This window comes from Capricornis sumatraensis, chromosome 18 (genome assembly GCF_032405125.1).
Source record: "Capricornis sumatraensis isolate serow.1 chromosome 18, serow.2, whole genome shotgun sequence".
NCBI lineage: Eukaryota > Metazoa > Chordata > Mammalia > Artiodactyla > Bovidae > Capricornis > Capricornis sumatraensis.
The window spans coordinates 62777720-62797380 of NC_091086.1; the positions used below are offsets into that span (position 1 = coordinate 62777720).

Sequence of the window (19661 nt, forward strand, 5' to 3'; positions counted from 1 at the left end):
ATGAAACAAACTCTGCTATGTTTTCTGTACAGATTTTTGTTGGCCTTTTCTTTACCTTTTTATGTAAGAGCGAGAGTGCTAAAGACTCGTGTTGGATTGTTTCCCCCCTTAGGTGAATCACTTTGAGCAGTTCAATATAAACTATGCAAACGAGAAACTTCAGGAATATTTCAACAAACATATCTTTTCTTTAGAACAACTGGAATATAGTAGGTAAGCACTCATTGAATTGCATTTCAAAATGTTGAAGAAAATGAGTCCCTACACTGGATAGTTTTGAAGTGATATTTTACTACAACCTGGACCTTTTTAATCTTTGTACAGAGAAGGCCTAGTGTGGGAAGATATTGACTGGATAGACAATGGAGAATGCCTGGACTTGATTGAGAAGGTAACACACTGTTGAAGAATTGTTACAGTCCCAAGGGTGTCCAGCTGGGCTGATTCATATTTACGGGAACAAAAGAGCTTGTACGAACACGCACATGAAAGATGTGAATGTTTAGAACACAATGGACCATTTGGAAGCATACATGTAACTGTGCAAGGTTGAATTTAAGGACTTGGCTGCTTCAAGCCCATTGTCTCTTTGAAGTCGATATTTTAAGATCAACAGTGAGCAGAGTGGCTTCCCAGAGATTCTAAGTCAGCATCAGAAACTTTACCCTCCCGGTTGTGGATTGGCCAGTTGTAAACGTTCTGGTCGCCAGATTACAGGGGGTTCAGTGTTTGCAGTATGGAATGAGTTTGGAGTTCTTTATAGTGGGTCATTCTGAATTTTTCAATCTGAGAAGCTATGCCCTTTTTACCACTTGATAGAGAGTATAGAGGAAAGGAGCTGTAAAAGTACTTAGAGGCAAAAATTCAATGTTTAATTCATATTTAACCTTTTTTTTTCCCCTCTCTTCTAGAAACTTGGCCTCCTAGCCCTTATCAATGAAGAAAGCCATTTTCCTCAAGCCACTGATAGCACCTTATTGGAGAAGCTGCACAATCAGCATGCTGTATGTCCATACCTGCCAGCTCCCCATTGTGTCTGGGCAGCTCATCTGTGGATTAAGATGATATAGGACAGATTTAGGGGCTGTTGGCCCCACGGTGTCTCTCACATTGAATTTTTTTTTTTCTCTCTCTCAAACGGAAGCTTTGCTCTGCCAGAACTAAATAGAAATAAGCCAAAGGCATAGATTTGAGGCTACTTGTCAGAATATGCCCACGTTTACTTTGAGTATAAACTTTAACCTTTTTAACCTACTGTAATGACACAGACCAGAGTTGCATGATTTTGATGAAGTGGAACACATGATGTGTCCCAAAGCTCTTCTATGTCGTGGATTTTGAAATTGTTTTCACTGGCAGTTGTAGTTATACTGTCAGGAAATCAGTGAGTGAAATTGGGCATTTACTTTTTTTTTAATTTTTATTTTTTTAGAATAACCACTTTTACGTGAAGCCCAGAGTTGCAGTCAACAATTTTGGAGTGAAACACTATGCTGGAGAGGTAACTCCTGTTTGAATTTGTATGATTGAAGTGTGATTGATTTACAGTATGGTGTTAATTTCTGCTCTACAGCCAAGTGATGCAGTTACACACACATATATATACTTTTCCCATTAGGGTTTGGCCCAGGATATTGAGTATAGTTCCCCACCCTATACAGTAGGACCCCGTTTGTCCATTCAACATGTAACAGTTTTCCTCTGCTAATCCCAGACTCCCACCCCGCTCCCCCTTGGCCGCCACGGGTCTGTTCTCGCTGTGAGTCTGTTTCTGTTTCTTAGATAAGTTCATTTGTGTCATTTGACTCCATATATAAGCGATATTGTGATATTTGTCTTTCTGATTTACTTCACTTAGTACGGTGATCTCTGGGTCCATCCCTGTTGCTGCAGATGGCAATTTGTTCTTTTTGTGGCTGAGTAGTATCCCCCTGTATATACGTGTACTTCATCTTTATCCATTCATCTGTCGCTGGGCATTTAGGTTGTTCCCATGTCTTGACTGTTGTAAATAGTGCTGCTATGAACATAGGGCTGCCTTTGTCTTTTGGAATTAGAGTTTTGTCCAGATAGATGCTCAGGAATGGGATTACTTGGCCATACGGCAACTCTGTTTTTCATTTTTTGAGGAACCTCCATACTTTTTTCTATAGTGGCTGAACCAATCCATCCAACAGTGTAGGAGGGTTCCCCACACCCTTAGACAGGCAACTTCTTAATCAAGATCCCGGCTGATATTTGCCCATTTGGTATTTAGACAATAGTAATTTCAGAAGCTGATCATAAATATACTGAATGATGCGTCCAGCTTTTAAAGGGGATGCTTCTGACTTGAGATGATTCTTCTGACCAGTTCTTCCTTTTCTCATTTGTTGTTGCAAACCAGGTTCAGTATGACGTGCGGGGCATCTTGGAGAAGAACAGAGATACCTTCAGGGACGATCTTCTCAACCTTCTGAGAGAAAGCCGGTGCGTTGGTCTCTTTTCTGAGATGTCAGAGTGATGTCTGTGCAGATGCTTTTAATTCACAAACACAGAAAAACTTAATATGGGGGCAGCTTGATGTCGTGTGTTCTTCCCTGGGCAATATTTGATCAGTAAAGTGACCTGAGAGATATATGAATGGCCCTAGTGGCAGTGGCTACCATTTAATGAGGTGGCATTGGAACACCAAGCCCATAAATTAGATACTTTTATTCATCCTGTTATGCAGGTGAGGAGATTAGGCATGGCGTGGTTAAGTGACTTGCCCAGGATTCTTCAACTAGATTTGATCTCTTCTGCTTGGTTCAAGAATCTAAGATTTTAACCAGCATGACCTAGTTTCTTCATAGCAAGCTTAGAGCTATGCGTTAAATTGATGTCAGCCTCGGGTCTTGTAGGACCTTATGTCTCTAGTTAGTGTAAGGGTTATCAAGAGAAATAAATATATAAATATTCAGCTAAAATTACCCATTCATTCATTCATGAATTGTAAATTCACATCATTAAATCAGTAGTTAAGGAAAATATGCTGAAAAGTTTTGATGATGAATTCATTTGTTCGTATATATTAAGCCAGGAGGCTTCCTGCTTTTAGGAGGCTTTGTGAGAGAGAAAGAGGGGGAAACAGCCCTTAAAGTCATCAATATGTGTCTTAGATCCAGTGTGAATCTCTAACACAAATTTTCAATATCTAAGGAAGGAAAGTAGCACAGTCACTAAAAAGCTGTAATACTTTTAGAAATGAAAGTCCCAGGTGGCCACCCTCTCGCTCAAATAGCTGTGAATTGGGGTGAAGAGAACCCATCTTAAGTGTCAGCTTAGAAGCCCAGGGTGGAAGTGGCTGATCTTTCAATGTGTCTTAATCCTCCTCTATGAAGATTCCCTAATTACAACCTTGTCGGCTAATTTTATTTTTAGGTGCGTTTTCAGACCTGTAAAAGGGGCGATGTTTTAACCACAGCAGATAACCTCTCTCTCAAAGCAGATTTAAATTGCTCCATTTAAGTAAAAGCGGGGTCTTGAGGTTAAATGGAACATTTGGTGATGAGAAGGGCCGAGGCCTGGAGGCCAGCAAGATGGCCTTCCACTGATTGCTGCCATCATAACGTTAACTGGAATTGGAGGCAAGAGCGCTGTTTTAGCCCAGGTTTCTCTCTGCAGAAGGAGAGGCTTGGTGTCTTTGCCTCTCTGCTCTCTTTTGCCTTTGGCATCTGTGACATTCTGCACTCCGTCTCGTTAGTCACGTCCAACTCTTTGCGACCCCATGGACTGTAGCCCACCAGGCTCCTCTGTCCATGAGATTTACCAGGCAAGAATACCGGACTGGGTTGCTGTTTCTTCCTTCAGTGGGACATTTTAATGGCACCCAAAGCTTTTCTCCAAAGCGCTCAAAGTACAGAGAACTTCGAAGAGCGAGAATGAACGAAACATCACCCAAGGACGAAAGTGAGAGAGAGTTGAACAGAACGAGAAGTGATGAGGGAAGCACTTTCATTGTCCCCTTGATGGGATACGAAAGCCAGACTGTTTCTCTCCTGGTTCCAGCAAAGCCATTACCCACTACACCCCTGACCCCTGGTTTTTATAGCCCAGAACATCTTCCATTCAAAGAAGATCAAAAAGGTCCTGAGGATTTCCCTAGTGGCACAGTGGATAAGAATCCGCCTGCCAGTGCTGGGGACACGGGTCCAATCCCTGGTCTGGAAAGATTCCACCTGCCTTGGAGCAATTAGGCCCTGTGCTAGAACCCTCGAGCCACAACTACTGGACCAGCACACCACAACTACTGAAGCTTGCATGCCCTAGAGCCAACAAACCGCAACTGCTGAGCTTGAGGGCAGGAGGGGAAGGGGACGACCGAGGATGAGATGGTTGGATGGCATCACCGACTCAATGGGCGTGGGTTTCGGTGGACTCCAGGAGTTGGTGATGGACAGGGAGGTATGGCGTGCTGCGGTTCATGGGGTCGCAAAGAGTCGGGCATGACTGAGCAACTGAACTGAGCTTGAGTGCTGCAACTACTGAAGCCCATGTGCCCTGGAGCCTGTGGTCCACAAGAGAAGCCACCACAATGAGAAGCCCACACACAGTAGCTGGGGAGTAGCCCCTGCTCGCCGCAGCTAGAGAAAAGACCTCTTAGCAACGAAGGCCTAGTCCAGCCAAAAATATAAATTAAAAGCTCCTGAGAAGTCTTTTACTTTGTCAGTAGTGGCAATAGATTTTCTAGAACTTTTTAATAATAATAACAGTGATCATCAACACTTAGGATGAGCCAGGCGTCACACTCAGCCTTTTGCCTCCATTTCCTCATTTCATCCTTACCCCAGCTTCCTAGGTTACATCCTAAAATGACTCCCATTTCCAAGTGAGAAAACAGGTGTGGAGAGAGACCAGCATCTTATCCAAGTCATACAACTAGGAAGAGGGGATGGCAGGATTGAACCAAGTCAGTCTCACTCCAGCCTGGTGCCCTTCCACCTGTTAACTGACTGTATCTTCGCCACACCGAGTTGCACAAGGGAAACACTTCCCTTCCACTGGGTTGCAAAGCTCAGCTCCGGAGTAGCTGGTCACCTGGGTCATTTTCACACGTCCTCTTCTCCCCGGTGAGACTCCAGCACTCTGAAGCGGCCACATCTGCTTCAGTGCCTGAAGCTCCTGGGCGGTGGTGGCTGTGCAATCTTGGAACGCTGTCTTAGCTCATGCAGGCCTTGGTGTGTTATTTTCAGTGGGAACCTGCATTATAATTATAGTGATCGGGCACCTAATAATTGGGTGTGCACCCCTCATGGCCCTCCTGCTCTCTGCTCACACAGATTCGACTTCATCTATGACCTCTTCGAACATGTTTCCAGCCGCAATAACCAGGATACCTTGAAATGTGGAAGCAAACACCGGCGGCCCACGGTCAGCTCGCAGTTCAAGGTTAGTTTATGCTGCTGGTCTGGATGGACCCATCTTTATTGTGACTTTAGGAACTTATAATCAGAATGAGCATCTATGAGGTCTATGAAAGGGTTTACTTGTTTTCTATCATCCTTTTAAAACAGGATTTTAGGAAGAAAAATATACTTTTGTTTCCTGAGCCAGATTTTTTTTAAAAAGGGTTATTAAAGATAAATAACTACTTACTCTATGTTTATGAAATAGTCATTCTTTTTAAGGACTGTTTGGTTATTTGGGATTGCTCTGATTTGTATTTAAAGGCTCAGGTGCATATAAGGTATATTTCTTCCTGTGTCTGGATTTTTAAAAAAATTTTCCTCAGTAGGTTTACAGTATCATAACTAGGAAGAGTAACCAAGTGCATGGTTAAATAAGATCAGTGTCAGTCACCTTGTTCAGATGTCCAGAATTCAGAGAAAATAAGGAACGTTCTTATTTGCATCATAAATATCTAAGCCTTTTAGAGAGTTTAGAGGCAGAGCTCAAGAAGGCCATTTCTCTAATTTAATTGTCCTGTTTTACCCCCAGATCCTTACATGAGGGGGAATGGAGGCATGTCAGTCATCAGACCTTTATTAAATTTGCCCTCTGGGAGACTCTTTCATGTAGCTACTCAGTTGGATGCCGTGGGGTTGGGGGGTGCTCTGTGAGGTTTGTTGTTCGATGTGTTTGGGGATCAGTTCGACTTACAGTCCCATTGCTGACAGTACTGGCAGGTGTGAGCCTGATAGGATGTAATTTAATAATAGCTTAATAATCACAGCTGCCATTTATTATATACTCTTATGTTACAGTCATGGGGCTAATACCTTTACATATGCGGTCTTGTTCACTTGGCTCATCATCTTAGAAGTATGTATTATTGTCCCCATTTTACAGATGAAGAGGCTGAGGTTTAGAGGAATGGAGGATTGCCCAGTCCCTCCGAGGACTGAAGCTAGGATTTGAATGGAACTTGAGTCTATCTGACTCTCGACCGTAGGCTCTTATTCATCCAGTGGGGTCATTATGTCGTCTTTTTCTAAGTCAGTGTTGCCTGGAGTTGTCTTGGAAGACTTTGCGATGTTGGTGACTTAAATTGAACTAGGAATCAGGCAATGGAAGAGAATGGGCGGAGCTTCTAGGTAGAGACAAAGGCAGGAGGCAGGGTCCCAAGTCAAGAATGAGTCCTATTCCCAGAGGACTGGACTCCTTGTATGATGATAAATGGATTCCAGAGTATGAGGGGCCATGAATTCCAGGACATTCCGTCATCTGTGAGAAATCCTAAGGCTTTCTGAGCACAGAAGTAACGAGTCAATATAGTGGACAATCCAGTTTATTCAACAGCAAAATTATAAGAAAGAAACAGACAAATTTAGAGACTGAGGGAAATAGACTGAAAAGACATATCAACCAACTGCACTGCATGGATCTAATTATTTGCATTCTGATTTCAAAGAATAAGCCATTTAAAAATTATGAAATTTGAGACAGTTGAGTACTTAAAAATGAATCCTGAACTCATTGTACCTTTTCATCTTGATAGTGAGAAATATGTGTTAATTCTTTTCAGGAATGATATTGTGGTTACCTCTGTAACATTTTAAAGTATTTAGCCTTTGGTAATACATACTGAAATATTAAAGGATGAAACAGCACAATGTCTGGGATTTGCTTTTCTGCTAGAAGTGGGTGTGGTGTGTAGAGACCAGGGAACAGAGGAGATGAGATTAGCCAGGAGTTGAAGCTGATGACGGGTACTCCTTACATGCTCTGTCTGCTTTGGTAAATGTTAAAAATTCTTCACAATTAAAAAAAAATAGTTTTAAAGAAAAGACAGCAGTATTACAGGAGATTGATCTGCCTGGTGATTGAAAGATGGTGGTTCAAAGACCAGTGAGAAGCTGTCGCTGTGGAAGCTGTCATTTCCATGGAAATAATTAATGAGAAGGAACAACTCCAAAGGAGAGTTGATACTTCTCAGGTTTTCTGTATAAACATTGAAATATCCCAGGGTATTTTTTATTTTTATTTTTTATATTTTTTGTTGGTTAACAGAATAGTATTTTTTAATGGTATTATATCAAAGAAGTAATAAATGTTTGCATATGTGAAATAATTTCTATGATAATTATAATACCTTTATTAGAATAACATGATTAAAAATCAAAGGGGCTTCCTTGGTGGCTCAGATGGTAAAAAATCTGCCTGCAATGCAGGAAACCCAGGTTTGATCCCTGGGTCAGTCAGCAAGATCTCCTGGAGAAGGGACTGGCTATCCACTCCAGTATATATCAAAGAAGTAACAAATGAGCTTTGCATATGTGAAATAGTTTCTATGACAACTATAATACTTTTATTAGAGTGACATGATTAAAAATAAAATCACTATCATTCCTCAGGTTTGTGTTTTCTTGTTTCTGATGAGTGCCTAGGGTGCTGAGAAGTTTAAAGACATAGAAAGAGACCAAATCAACCTATACTTTTTTCTTTCTCACAGGACTCCCTGCATTCCTTAATGGCAACGCTAAGCGCCTCTAATCCTTTCTTTGTTCGCTGTATCAAGCCAAACATGCAGAAGGTAAGATTTACGACAGTTCTCCCCTGAGACTGTCTTATTTAAGGCCACTGCTTTCCGGCATGGCTACTTGCTGATTTGATTTCTCCAAAGTTCTTTCATTATAGATGGTTGGATTTGACATTATTATAACATTTAGTGGGGAAAAAAATCCCTTTGTCTTTTGGACCTATTTGCTTTTGAATGATGCCATTACACTTTAGAGAAACCTAGTCTAAAAGGAAACATTTCGAAACCTTCCCATTTTTGCTTTAGCATTGCTTTCAGATTCTTGGGCAAGCTCCAGAATGTGATATATACCTTTTGGAAGAAATGATTGGTGTGTTTTTTGTTTCGATAGATTTCTTTTTCTTTTTTTTTTTCTTTTGCTTTATTGTTAAACATGACAAAGAGTCTGTATTCTATGTAGTAAATAATGGATTTCAGGGACTTTAGTTAGTTGTAACTAATCAGAGGACTCCTGTCATCAAAAGTTTTAGTGTCTCGGCTCTCAGTTTTAGCTTCTTAATGCCATGTCCTAATCAGAAACAGTGTGCATTTTATACAGAGAATCTATCTGAAGAAAGAAAAGAAAATTTGTTGTTTGGTCTCTAAGTTGTGTTCGACTCTTTACAACCCCATGGGCTGCAGCAGCCAGGCTCCCCTGTCCTTCATTGTCTCCGGAATCTGCTCAAATTCATGTCCATTGAGTCTGTGATACTAACCATCTCATGATCTGCCACCTCCATCTCCTTTTGTCTTCAATTAAGAAAATTTAGTATTAGGTGGAAAGAGCTGCTCTGTCTAAGGCTAAATGGGTAACTTGCCTTCAAGTGCTGTTAAGGAATTGACACGATCTTGATTTGGCAAACATCTGCTCTTAGCCCTGTGAAGAAAGGAAATCCCTCAACAAAATAATAATGTCAAGGCCCCTCGTGGGGAAGAACTAGATGCCACCCTCATAAGGCCTCAGATAAGGAATCTGACCTCGACTGTTTCCCGAGAGACTTGTCCTATGGTCCCTAACGCTGGTGTCCATAACTTCATTGGTGCGGATCTTTTATCTTATTTTCCAGTTATCTCTGACTTAATACTATAGTCATTTCTTCTTTAGAATTTAAGGTGTTTTTTTAAGAACCACAATTTTGAATTCTGTCTTCTAGGAAGCAAAAACTGAACGAGGGGAGATTATAATCTGTTTGGTTTGTTACTCTGAGGTGTGATGGGGAGCATTTGTCGTTTGTGTGGCCTAAAGTGACTGAGATTGTGGTTCTGTAGATCTGTGATGACTTATGGTCCATCAGGTCTGGCAGTTGAATTAGTAGCTCGTCTTTTCGTTTTTCAAATTTTTAATAAAATGTGTTAGATTATCACAAAATAACAGCATCTTAACAATACATAGGTGTTTTTTTGGACAGAATGTTGAAAGTTAATAGCTAAAACATAGCTGTGTTCCGTGAAGGACCTTTTGTATAGCCCAGGGAAGCCTGCTCAATGTTCTGTAATAACCTAAATGGGAAAAGAATTTGAAAAAGAGTAGATATATGTATGTGTATTAACTGAATCGCTTTGCTGTACACCTGAAACTAATACAGCATTGTTAATCAACTATGCTCAACATAAAAGTTAAACATAACCATGTCCCATGTCAGCTGGTTTATATCCCTTTGCTGTGCTTTATGGAGAAGGCAATGGCACCCCACTCCAGTACTCTTGCCTGGAAAATCCCATGGATGGAGGAGCCTGGTGGGCTACAGTCCAAGGGGTCACTAAAATTCGGACACAACTGAGTGACTTCACTTTTACTTTTCACTTTCACACATTAGAGAAGGAATTGGCAACCCACTCTAGTGTTCTTGACTAGAGAATCCCAGGGGCAGGGGAACCTGGTGGGCTGCCGTCTATGGGGGTTGCACAGAGTCAGACACGACTGAAGTGACTTAGCGACAGCAGCAGCTGTGCTTTATAAAGCTTCCCTTGTGGCTCAGCTGGGTAAAGAATCCACCTCCAGTGCAGGAGACCTGGGTTCGATCTCTGGGTTGGGAAGATCCCCTGGAGAAGGGAAAGGCTGCCCACTGCAGTATTCTGGCCTGGAGAATTCCATGGACTGTATAGTCCATGGGGTTGCAAAGGGTCGGACACGACTGAGCGACTTTCACTTTCACGGTTTCTAAAACCCTAATTGGCAGTATCTACACGATGGATAGAGGAGCTTTGTGTTTGCATCTATACTTACAGGAGCTGTTAACCTCTGCCAGTGTTTCTTTTCCTCTTTTTACAACAAGGATAATGTTAATAGTGCCATAATTTGGTTTTTTATATATCTTTTAAAAAATAGTTGTTTGGCTGTTCTTTGTCTTAGTTGCAGCTCACAGGATATTCATTGAGGCATGCAGACTCTCAGTTGAGGCACGTGTGCAGGGATCTAGTTACCTAACCAGGGACGGAACCCAGGTCCCCTGCACCAGGAGCACAGAGTCTTACCCACTGGACCACCAAGGAAGTCCCAATAATACCGTAATTTGAACCTACATGTTTGTCCCAAATTTAAGGCCATGAGTATTGAGATACAATGTACAGCTTTTTTGGCAAACCACAGTCTAATTGGGAACTTTTTCTCTCTTCTTAGTAATGTAGTAATTGTGCAGTTTTACAGCCGTTGGCATCTTAGATTCAATGAAATGAGGGGGGCCGGCCTTGCCAGGCCTTATTTATAAGGATAGAAATTTTAACTTTAAAACCTTGGTCCTCTGTGATTTTTCTTTCCCCCTTGGATGGCATGGAGTTAGTTTTTTTTCTGTAAATTGTAATCACTTTTGAAATTAGGCCTGTTTGAAAGCACTTCATTCAGAATGTTGAAGAAACTGCCTCTTTTTAATGTTCAGTTTTCCTTATTGAGATTTGGTTGCGTCTAATTGCTTTCATGTTTGCATTAAAAAAAAAAAAAAGTGCCAATCCAGCTTCCGGTTCTATTTCTCTTGGCTCACAGCCCTTCCTACCTCCTGACCTATGGCAGGCACTAATTAATAACCCACCAGGAGATGGACAGGACTGTCAAAGACTTTGAAAACACATCTCGGTACCATTTTAAAGGCACCCAGCATGTCAGACAGGAGAACTGAGTTGTTTCAGGCCTAAGATGTAGGTGTGATACCAAGTGTGAAGGGTCTAATTAGACTATGGGAAAGGTAAATTATGACTCACTTAGCCTGGTGGCTTAGAAGGTAAAGTGTCTGCCTGCAATGCGGGAGACCCGGGTTCAATCCCTGGGTCAGGAAGATCCTCTGGAGAAAGAAATGGCAACTCACTCCAGTATTCTTGCCTGGAAAATCTCATGGATGGAGCCTGGTAGGCTACAGTCCATGGGGTCGCAAAGAGTCAGACACGACTGAGCAACTTCACTTCTTCTTCACTTCTTAGCATTTGTTTAGTTCCATTGGACATATTGGAGTGCTCCTGGTGATGATAGGAAATGTATGTAAACAGCCTTCGTTTGTAGTTTCTTATGACTTTTGTCCAAAGATGAATGCTTCTGGAAATGTCACAGGGAAAATCTTGTTTGTCTCTGCCCAGTCATGGGGAATGCGTGTTTCCAGGCTTCATCTCATACCTTTCTCAAGTCAGACATTCATCAGGGGGCCTTGAGAGGATGTATTATTTTTTGGCCATATCCCCTGGCATGAGGGCTCTTCGTTCCCTGTCCAGGGGTGGCACCCGTACCCCCTGCAGTAGGAGCGTGGAGTCCTAACCACTTGACCACCAGAGACGTCTTGGGGATGTATTTAAAAATGCATGTATGTGGAGCTGTTTTGTACATCATTCAGGAACATAGATCACGGGTTTTGGCAGCTTCTAAAGGTTCCTTTTGGCAATTCTGTGGCCCGAGAGGGGGTGAGAACAATGGCTGTAAAGTCTGTGGCCTCAGGAAGAGTGGGGGAGCTGCCTGATGCTTTTAGGGACCTGTGCAACACATCCGAGGCTCCCGGCGAGCACGCATACACGGCTTGTGTGCCCCAGGCCTGTGTTACAGGCTGCGTCCTCTCCTTGGCAAGAGTGTGACACTCAGGATGGAGACTTGGCCTGAAGCGTCTAGAAGTCCTCTTTGGGGAATATTATGGGTTTTCATTATTGGAGATTTTTATGTCTTGCTTTGAAAAAACTGGCGTAAAAAAGTCCTGTGTGTCTGTGCTCGGTCGTGTCCTCCTCTTTGCGACTCCGTGGGCTGTGCCCGCCAGGCTCCTCTGTGCATGGGCTCTCCCAGGCAAGAATGCTGGAGTGGGCTGCCATTTCCTCCTCCAGGGGACCTTCCCGACCCAGGGAGCGAACCTGCGTCACCTGCATTGCAAGCAGATTCTTTATCACTGAGCCACCTGGGAAGCCCATGTGTTTTGCTTTGAAAAGCTGGTGTAAGCGGGGAGAATATAACTGACTTGCTGGAACAGTTCTGTCAGTTCCGCTATAATAGTCTGTGGGCCTTTGTTGTGAATGATTTGGAGCTAACCTTGGGTATTGTATAGAAGGCACTTCACTAGCGTCACTGGGAAGTCCTCCTGGCACTAAGTTATGAAGAAAATAAAGGCATACCTCTTGGTAGGGGCTGGCCTGCAGCCAGTTCTTTGCCTCAGAAGACACTGGGGAGTGCAGTCCTCCTGTCAGCTTAGAATCTTCAGTTTATGAAGGGCAGGCTTCTCCATCAGACAGTTTTCAATTGGTGATGTGACTGTGTAGCCTTTTCCTATTGTGATTTGCTTGTTGTTGTTCAGTTGCTCAGTCATGTTCTACTCTTTGCGACCCCACGGACTGCAGCACACCAGGCTTCCCTGTCCAGCACCAACTCCCAGAGCTTGCTCAAAATCATGTCGATCGAGTCAGTGATGCCATCCAACCGTCTCATCCTCTGTCATCCCCTTCTCCTGCCCTCAATCTTTCCCAGCATCAGGGTCTTTTTCAGTGAGTCAGTTCATCAGGTGACCAGAGTATTGGAGTTTCAGCTTCAGCATCAGTCCTTCCAATGAATAGTCAGGATTGATCTCCTTTAGGATGGACTGGTTGGATCTCCTTGCAGTCCAAAGGACTCTCAACAGTCTTCTCCAACACCACAGTTCAAAAGCATCAATTCTTTGGTGCTCAGCTTTCTTTATAGTCCAACTCTCACATCCATACCTAACCACTGGGAAAACCTTGGCTTTGACTAGATGGACCTTTGTGATTTGCTTAGGCAGTAGTAGTTTCTGGCCAGATGTGTCCAGACCAACCCCAGGAGATATCAGTACCAGGAGAAACCTGCTTTGCCTCCTCAGAATTTCTCCCCCAGGGTGTCCTGTGGCCTGTGATCTCTGTCTTCTCTCCTTGCTTGTTGTTTCAGCAAGTAATTTTAGTCAGAAAATTCCATTATTAACATTCCTCAGTTCAGAATTAAAGCAGGAAACAGACGGATAAATATCAGGAGAGCCTTCCCGGGTGTGAGAACTGGTTCTCTGTACTTCCCAGCCCCGAGCGCGAGGCCCACTTGCTGCAGGAGAGGCAGGATGTGTTCTCGCCTGGAGAATTCACAGGACGGTGGAGGCTGGTGGGCTACAGTCCATGAGGTCGCAGAGTCAGAGGCCATGAGCAACTCACTCACTCACTTATTCAGAAAATAGCACTGGGGTAGAGAAGCCAAAGCTTAAAAGGAAATGTAAAGGACCTGGCTGGCGTTCCTCACTCTTCTTCTGTCTTTTGATGTGAAGAGCTCTTGGGTTCTAGGCAGAAGTATCTTTGATTCCTGTAAGGTCACCTAAAGTTTTAACCCCGCATAAGCATATCCTCAAAGATTCTATCAGGTCTGCTCTAAAAAGGCAGGATATGGGTCAACTGAATGGCCCTGACCCTGCGGGCCTCTGGGGGGAAGCTTCTAGCAGAGGTGGCTGCGTGGAGTCAGGTTTTTCTAAGGGAAGAGGGGTGTCCACGCCAAGGGGAGCGCTGGACCAGGCGTCCCAGGAGGGAAGCCCTGCAGGCTGTGAGTTGGACTGCAGCCACGTTTGCTGGAAAATGGAACATCCAGTAGGGCAGCGGATCTGGACACACAGGGCCGGCCTGGCTGTGATGGCCTTGTCTTAAAGCACCGTCTCCAGGCTCTGAAATAGGAGGACGGCCCAACCGTCTCACACCGAAGTCGTCGTCTAGAGGCTTCAGAGGAGGCCAGTTTTTCCCCTTAAGTGAGTCCTGCTGACCTGTGTCCCTCTCTTCATGCAGCCACTGGTCCCTCTTTAAGACAACACTCAGGACCACACACGAACTGAGAGTGCCATGTAGTGTTACGGAAACTGGAGCCTTTTGTTTCCAGAGGCATCGTGATTTGATGAACGGCTTCATGAATCCGGCACATTTAGTCCTAGGGATTCATGTTTGTGTGGTCCCCAGGAATGCTGCCTGCTATATTTTTCCTTAGGTTTTTTTGTTTGTTTTAACAGAGTCCACATATTAGAAAGTTCTGATACTATTATAGTGCATTTCCTACCTTGACTGTTTTGTCCTGTCTTATTCTTTCTAGATCTTTTTCCCTCTCATTTTACTCATCTTGTTTCTCACGAGCCTTTCTGAGTTTATTCCAGTGACCCTTTACATTCCTTTTTAGGCTTTGGTTTCTCTACACCAGTGCTGTTTTCTGAGTAAGTGAGTGAGTTAGTCGCTCAGTTGTATCCGACTCTGGACTGTAGCCCGCTAGGCTCCTCTGTCCATGGAATTAATTCTCCAGGCAAGAATACTGGAGTAGGTACTCATTCCTTTCTCCAGGGATTCCTCCTGACCCAGGGATTGAACCCAAGTCTCCTGCATTGCAGGCAGATTCTTTATCTGAGCCACCAGGGAAGCCCTGGCTGGCTTATTTTCTGAATAAGGTATTCCATAAATACAAAAGATCTTGACCATGTACAGCTTTGCTGGCTGTATCTTCCATCTTTGCACCCTGCTGTGTAGCCCAGTCCACATCCAGGCCCTCATGAGTGCTCAGTAAATGTTGAATTGAATTGCTCGTCAAAGGACACCATGATGATGCTCATGGTGTGTGAATACTTGACTTTGCCAGAGATAAGACTTATGCACCATCTTTAATTCTTACTGCTGTAGGTTCCATTCTAGTTTAGTTATTTCTGGTCTGTTTTTTGCTGGATCATCTTTGATTTCTGCAGTCGGAAGTTACCCTGGGGTTAGACCAGTAGGTCAGTATTACAGTGATGTTCTTACTATGATTCATCCTTTCTGTATTAATATGCTATCTTTCTCTCTCTCCCAGATGACCCCTTCTCAGATGCAATGTCCCCTGCCCCTAGGATCTGGAGCCCTTTTGAAAGAGCCAATCACAGCACAGGAGACTCATTCACAAATATTGAGAGTTAGGCTTGCTGCTTCATACGCAGACACTCAAATTCTTAAGTGCAATTCCCCTAGGGAATGTGTTCTCTGCCAGGATTTCGTGAGGAGGTTTGGGTCTACAAACCTGCTGGATAACAAGAGTTGAACCTGAAAGGTTAAACGCTTTATTTTAGCATTTCGATTGAACTTTCTAGAATTTGGGCTTCCCTTGTGGCTCAGCTGGTAAAGAATCCACCTGCAGTGTGGAATCCCTGGGTTAGGAAGATCCCCTGGAGAAGGGAAAGGCTACCCACTCCAGTATTCTGGCCTGGAAAATTCCATGGATTCTATAGTCATTGGGGTTGCAAAGAGTCGGACACAACTGAGAGACTTTCACTTTTCACTTTCTAGAATTATACATCATCCAGTTCAAACATTATCTATTACCGTATTTTATTGACTCAAAGATTCCCATGGTTGTAAAAGCACCATTATTTATACATCATTCTAAAAGCAGAAGCTGTTCCTAAGCCACTTAGCCAGAGCACCATGCTGCCCTGTCTCCAGGCACTTGCTTTTTGCTTTGCAAGGGGGGTCCTTGAAATGGTCAATGAAATGGGGGTCGTTCGTCCACCACAGATCCTTGCTCTGCTGGTAAGAATTACACCTTGTCGCTCCATTTCCAGGCCTTTCTGCCGATAAAATGACTTTCCATTTCTTTGATGACTTTAAAGAGGAATATTTAGGCTACATTTAAAGGCCAGCTGGAGTCAGTGCAAGTAGTTCAGTGCCTGTGATTTTCAAAGACAGTGAAAAGCTGTCATGAAATCCATGCACATGCGGGTATGGAATTGCATCACGATGGCTGTTTGGACGTCAGCAAGCCATGGACACATCCAGGCGTACGGAGAAAGGAACATGTTTGCATAAAGAATTGATGAAATATGATCTGTTTGTCCCCTTTAAATGATACACCAAAGGATCCGCCTCCCTTTTCCTAAACTAATCCTCAGGAATGGATAATTTACTCTTTGTTTACACCTAAAGGGACCCTGTTATCTTTTCTTTCTTTTTATGCCCTTACTATTTATGAGAAAGGTCTTCACTCATAATGAAAGAAATCTGCACGTCTTTATCTTCCATTTGCTGATTTTTATCCAGTCACTTGAGATGAAAGTAAAATGGCAAATATTTATTCATATGGATATGTCAAATATTTTAAGCTCTGAATAAGTATACATTTTTCCTGGTCTAGTAACCAGCCGCCTGCAAGAAATGTTATCTTAGAATTTTCCATCGCACATCCGTACATCAAACTGCAGTATCTCTAGGCTTTTGAGGACAGCTGGGTTTGGTAGAGCTTCGCCTTATTCCTAACTCTGCTTGTGTCTTTCACGCCTCTGCTTTTCCTGTTCTTTTCAGTGCAGCTGTTTTCCCACGGCTGCTCTTACCTCTGCCCCACATGTCCCCAGCTGCCCTCTGCGTGCTCCCGGGTCACCCATGGAACCTGGGTGACTAGGTCATTCATTCATGCGCCGCACCAAGGGCACAGGCGACTCTTCTCCACTGCTGCTGAGACACGGGGTGCAAGGTGCCCTGGGTCTGGGGAGTTCTGAAACCCCGAGGCCCCACCCATTTGGGAAGGTGGTTGCGCAGCCGCCCAGATGCAAAGGCCCCTAAAGCACTGGCGTGGAATTGATATAAGACAAAGGTGTGTGCCCGGTCCGTCCAGCCTCTTATCACCAAGCAGTCGTATGGCCTTGGGGTTGTTGCCTACTCTCCCAAATGTGCATAGTGAAGGTACCTGCTGAGCTCCTCTGTCCATGGGATCCTCCAGGCAAGAATACTGGAGTGGGTTGCCATTCCCTTCTCCAGGCGATCTTCCCAACCCAGGGATCGAACTCGGGTCTCCCACTTTGCAGGCGGATTCTTGACTGTCTGAGCCTCCAGGGAAGCCTCGCTTAGAAGAGCAGCTGTGGGTATTAAATGAGGTAACAGGGACATGAAACAGCTACACTTCAGTGTGTAACAGTCCATAGTTGCACTTCATGTGTGGGGTGAAAAACATGCTCCTTTCATCCTCACAAGTTTAACCCCCAGTTTAAGCTGAATCAAGGAAAATCTCAGACTCTGTCCAGACCTCCTCCTTTCAGAGTTTAGTTTTAAATAGAATACTTTTGGAAGATTGTTGTAACTAGCTTCTTAATCTTTTTTTTTTTTAATTTCCGTTTAGCCTTTGACATGGTTATGGATGAACATTTTAATTTCTTTTTTTTTTTTGAAGGAACACATTTGAGTCAGTTGTAGTGAGATGGATGAACCTAGAGCCTCTTATAGAGAGTGAAGTACGTCAGAAAGAGAAAAAAAATATCGTATATTAACCCAAATACATGGAATCAAGGAAAATGGTACTGATGAACCTATTTGCAGGGCAGGAATAGAGACACAGACATAGAGCACAGGGTTTTGGACCCAGCAGGGAAAGGAGAGGGTGGGAGAGTTGGGAGAGTAACATTGACACGTATACATGTACATTATCATGTGTAAAATAGACAGCTAATAGGAAATTGCTCTTTAACACAGGGAGCTCAATGGGGTGCTCTGTGACAACCTAGAGGGGTGGGATGGGGAGGGTGGGGCGAGGTCCAAGAGGGTGGGGATATATGTACACCTGTGGCTGATTGATGCTGATGTGTGGCAGAAGCCAGCTCAGTATTGTAAGGCAGTTATCCTCCAGTTGAAACTTGGGGCTTCCCTAGTGGGTCAGACAGTAGAGAATCTGCCTGCAATGCGGGAGACCTGGGTTTGATTCCTAGCTCAGAAAGATCCCTTGGAGAAGCAATATTCTTGCCTGGAGAATCCCATGGACAGAGGAGCCTGTGGACTCTGGGGTCACAGAGAGTTGGACATGACTGAGCATCAACATCCTCCAATTAAAAATAAATTAAAAAAATGAATAAACCTTATTTTTTAGAATATTTTAAAATTTACAGAAAATCTGAGCATAGCGTACAAAGAGTTCCCATATTATTCTCCCCTCCAACACACAGACACACACACAATTTCCCCTGTTAGGCACCTCTTACGTTAGTGTACATTTGTTACCATTAGTGAACCAATATGGATCCATTATTATTGGAATGGAAAATTATCATTAAAGTTCACTGTGTTGTAGATTCTTTTGAGTTTTGACAAAGGCGTACCATCGTGATGTGTCAAAATATTAATGTTCATCATCTGTTTACAACCTGGTGAGCACTTTTTCAGGTAATATTTTATAAGACTAGGATAGTTTCGATTGCCTGGCCAAGTGATAAAGATTGAGAATGAAGTTTCTGTGGTGCACAATCTGATTGATAGTGCTTTACAGTTGTTGAGTCACTCAGTTGTATCTGACTCTTTTGCTGCCCCACGGACTGTAGCCTCCTAGGTTCCTCTGTCCATGGGATTCTCCAGGCAAGAATACTGGAGTGGGTTGCCATTTCCTTCTCCAGGGGATCTCCTGACCCAGGGATCGAACCCACATCTCCTGCATTGCGGGAGGGTTCTTTACCACTGAGCCATTGCTTTATTGAAGAGAGACTAAATGAAAAAATGGAGACACAGAGAGAGCAAAGGAGAATCCAGGAGCCAGGATTTTTTTTTAGAACTGTCTGGATTATCAGACTGACTCCACCCTACATTCACTTAGTCTTGCAGCCTTTCTCTGCATCCATACTGGACAAAGCCCTCTTGGAAGCAGTAACCTTCCAGAACTCTTCCTGTCATTCTGATTGCGACTCCTGTCACCTCTTCTCCTGGAACCAGAGCACTCATCGCCTGCATCTCTGATTTTTGAGAACATCACCTAACCACAGTCTAAGAAAAGACAGCTCTACCTTTGCAGGAAATTTTAGCAGGGGAAGCTTTAAAGCTACCATTCTTCTCCCTAAACAAAACAATCCCACTAAACCCCTCAGTGGTCACTTGAATCCTGTTTACTGAGTTGTCATGGCAACTATTCAGGAGCCAAATGCAAAGACCAGGATAAATAGCCATAAATGAAGCGGGGCTCAAGGGAGGGCTGCTGTTCTCAGGGTGGAGTTTCCAAGGTCACCACTAAATTGTGGCGTTTTGTCCCGGGACTTTTTTTTTTTCTTTTTAATATTAATCATCTTTGAAAAGTCAGACTTTCTGGACCTTCCTAATGTCTCCGCACACGTGTTGGCGCGTAGAAGGTGATTCGTTTGCTTCTATGGTTGAAAGTCTCTTGGGCAGTCGCTCTCCCGCCCCAGCCTCGCCAGGCTGGACTTCTTTCAGTAAAATCAGGAATTGAACAAGCAGGGCCCAAGACACCACATAAAAGACTGTGAACAGCAGC

At 43.6% G+C, this 19661-nt stretch overlaps 1 protein-coding gene across 1 annotated transcript in view; it reads left to right on the forward strand.

Moving 5' to 3' along the window:
- MYO10 (myosin X) overlaps positions 1 to 19661 on the forward strand; it is a 207491-nt gene that overhangs the window by 110810 nt on the left and 77020 nt on the right. The window contains exons 13-19 of the mRNA XM_068990481.1: positions 113 to 213; positions 325 to 391; positions 912 to 1004; positions 1433 to 1501; positions 2387 to 2469; positions 5301 to 5409; positions 7913 to 7993. Of these exons, the coding sequence (XP_068846582.1) occupies positions 113 to 213; positions 325 to 391; positions 912 to 1004; positions 1433 to 1501; positions 2387 to 2469; positions 5301 to 5409; positions 7913 to 7993 (603 nt within the window). The remainder of the gene's footprint in view (positions 1 to 112; positions 214 to 324; positions 392 to 911; positions 1005 to 1432; positions 1502 to 2386; positions 2470 to 5300; positions 5410 to 7912; positions 7994 to 19661) is intronic.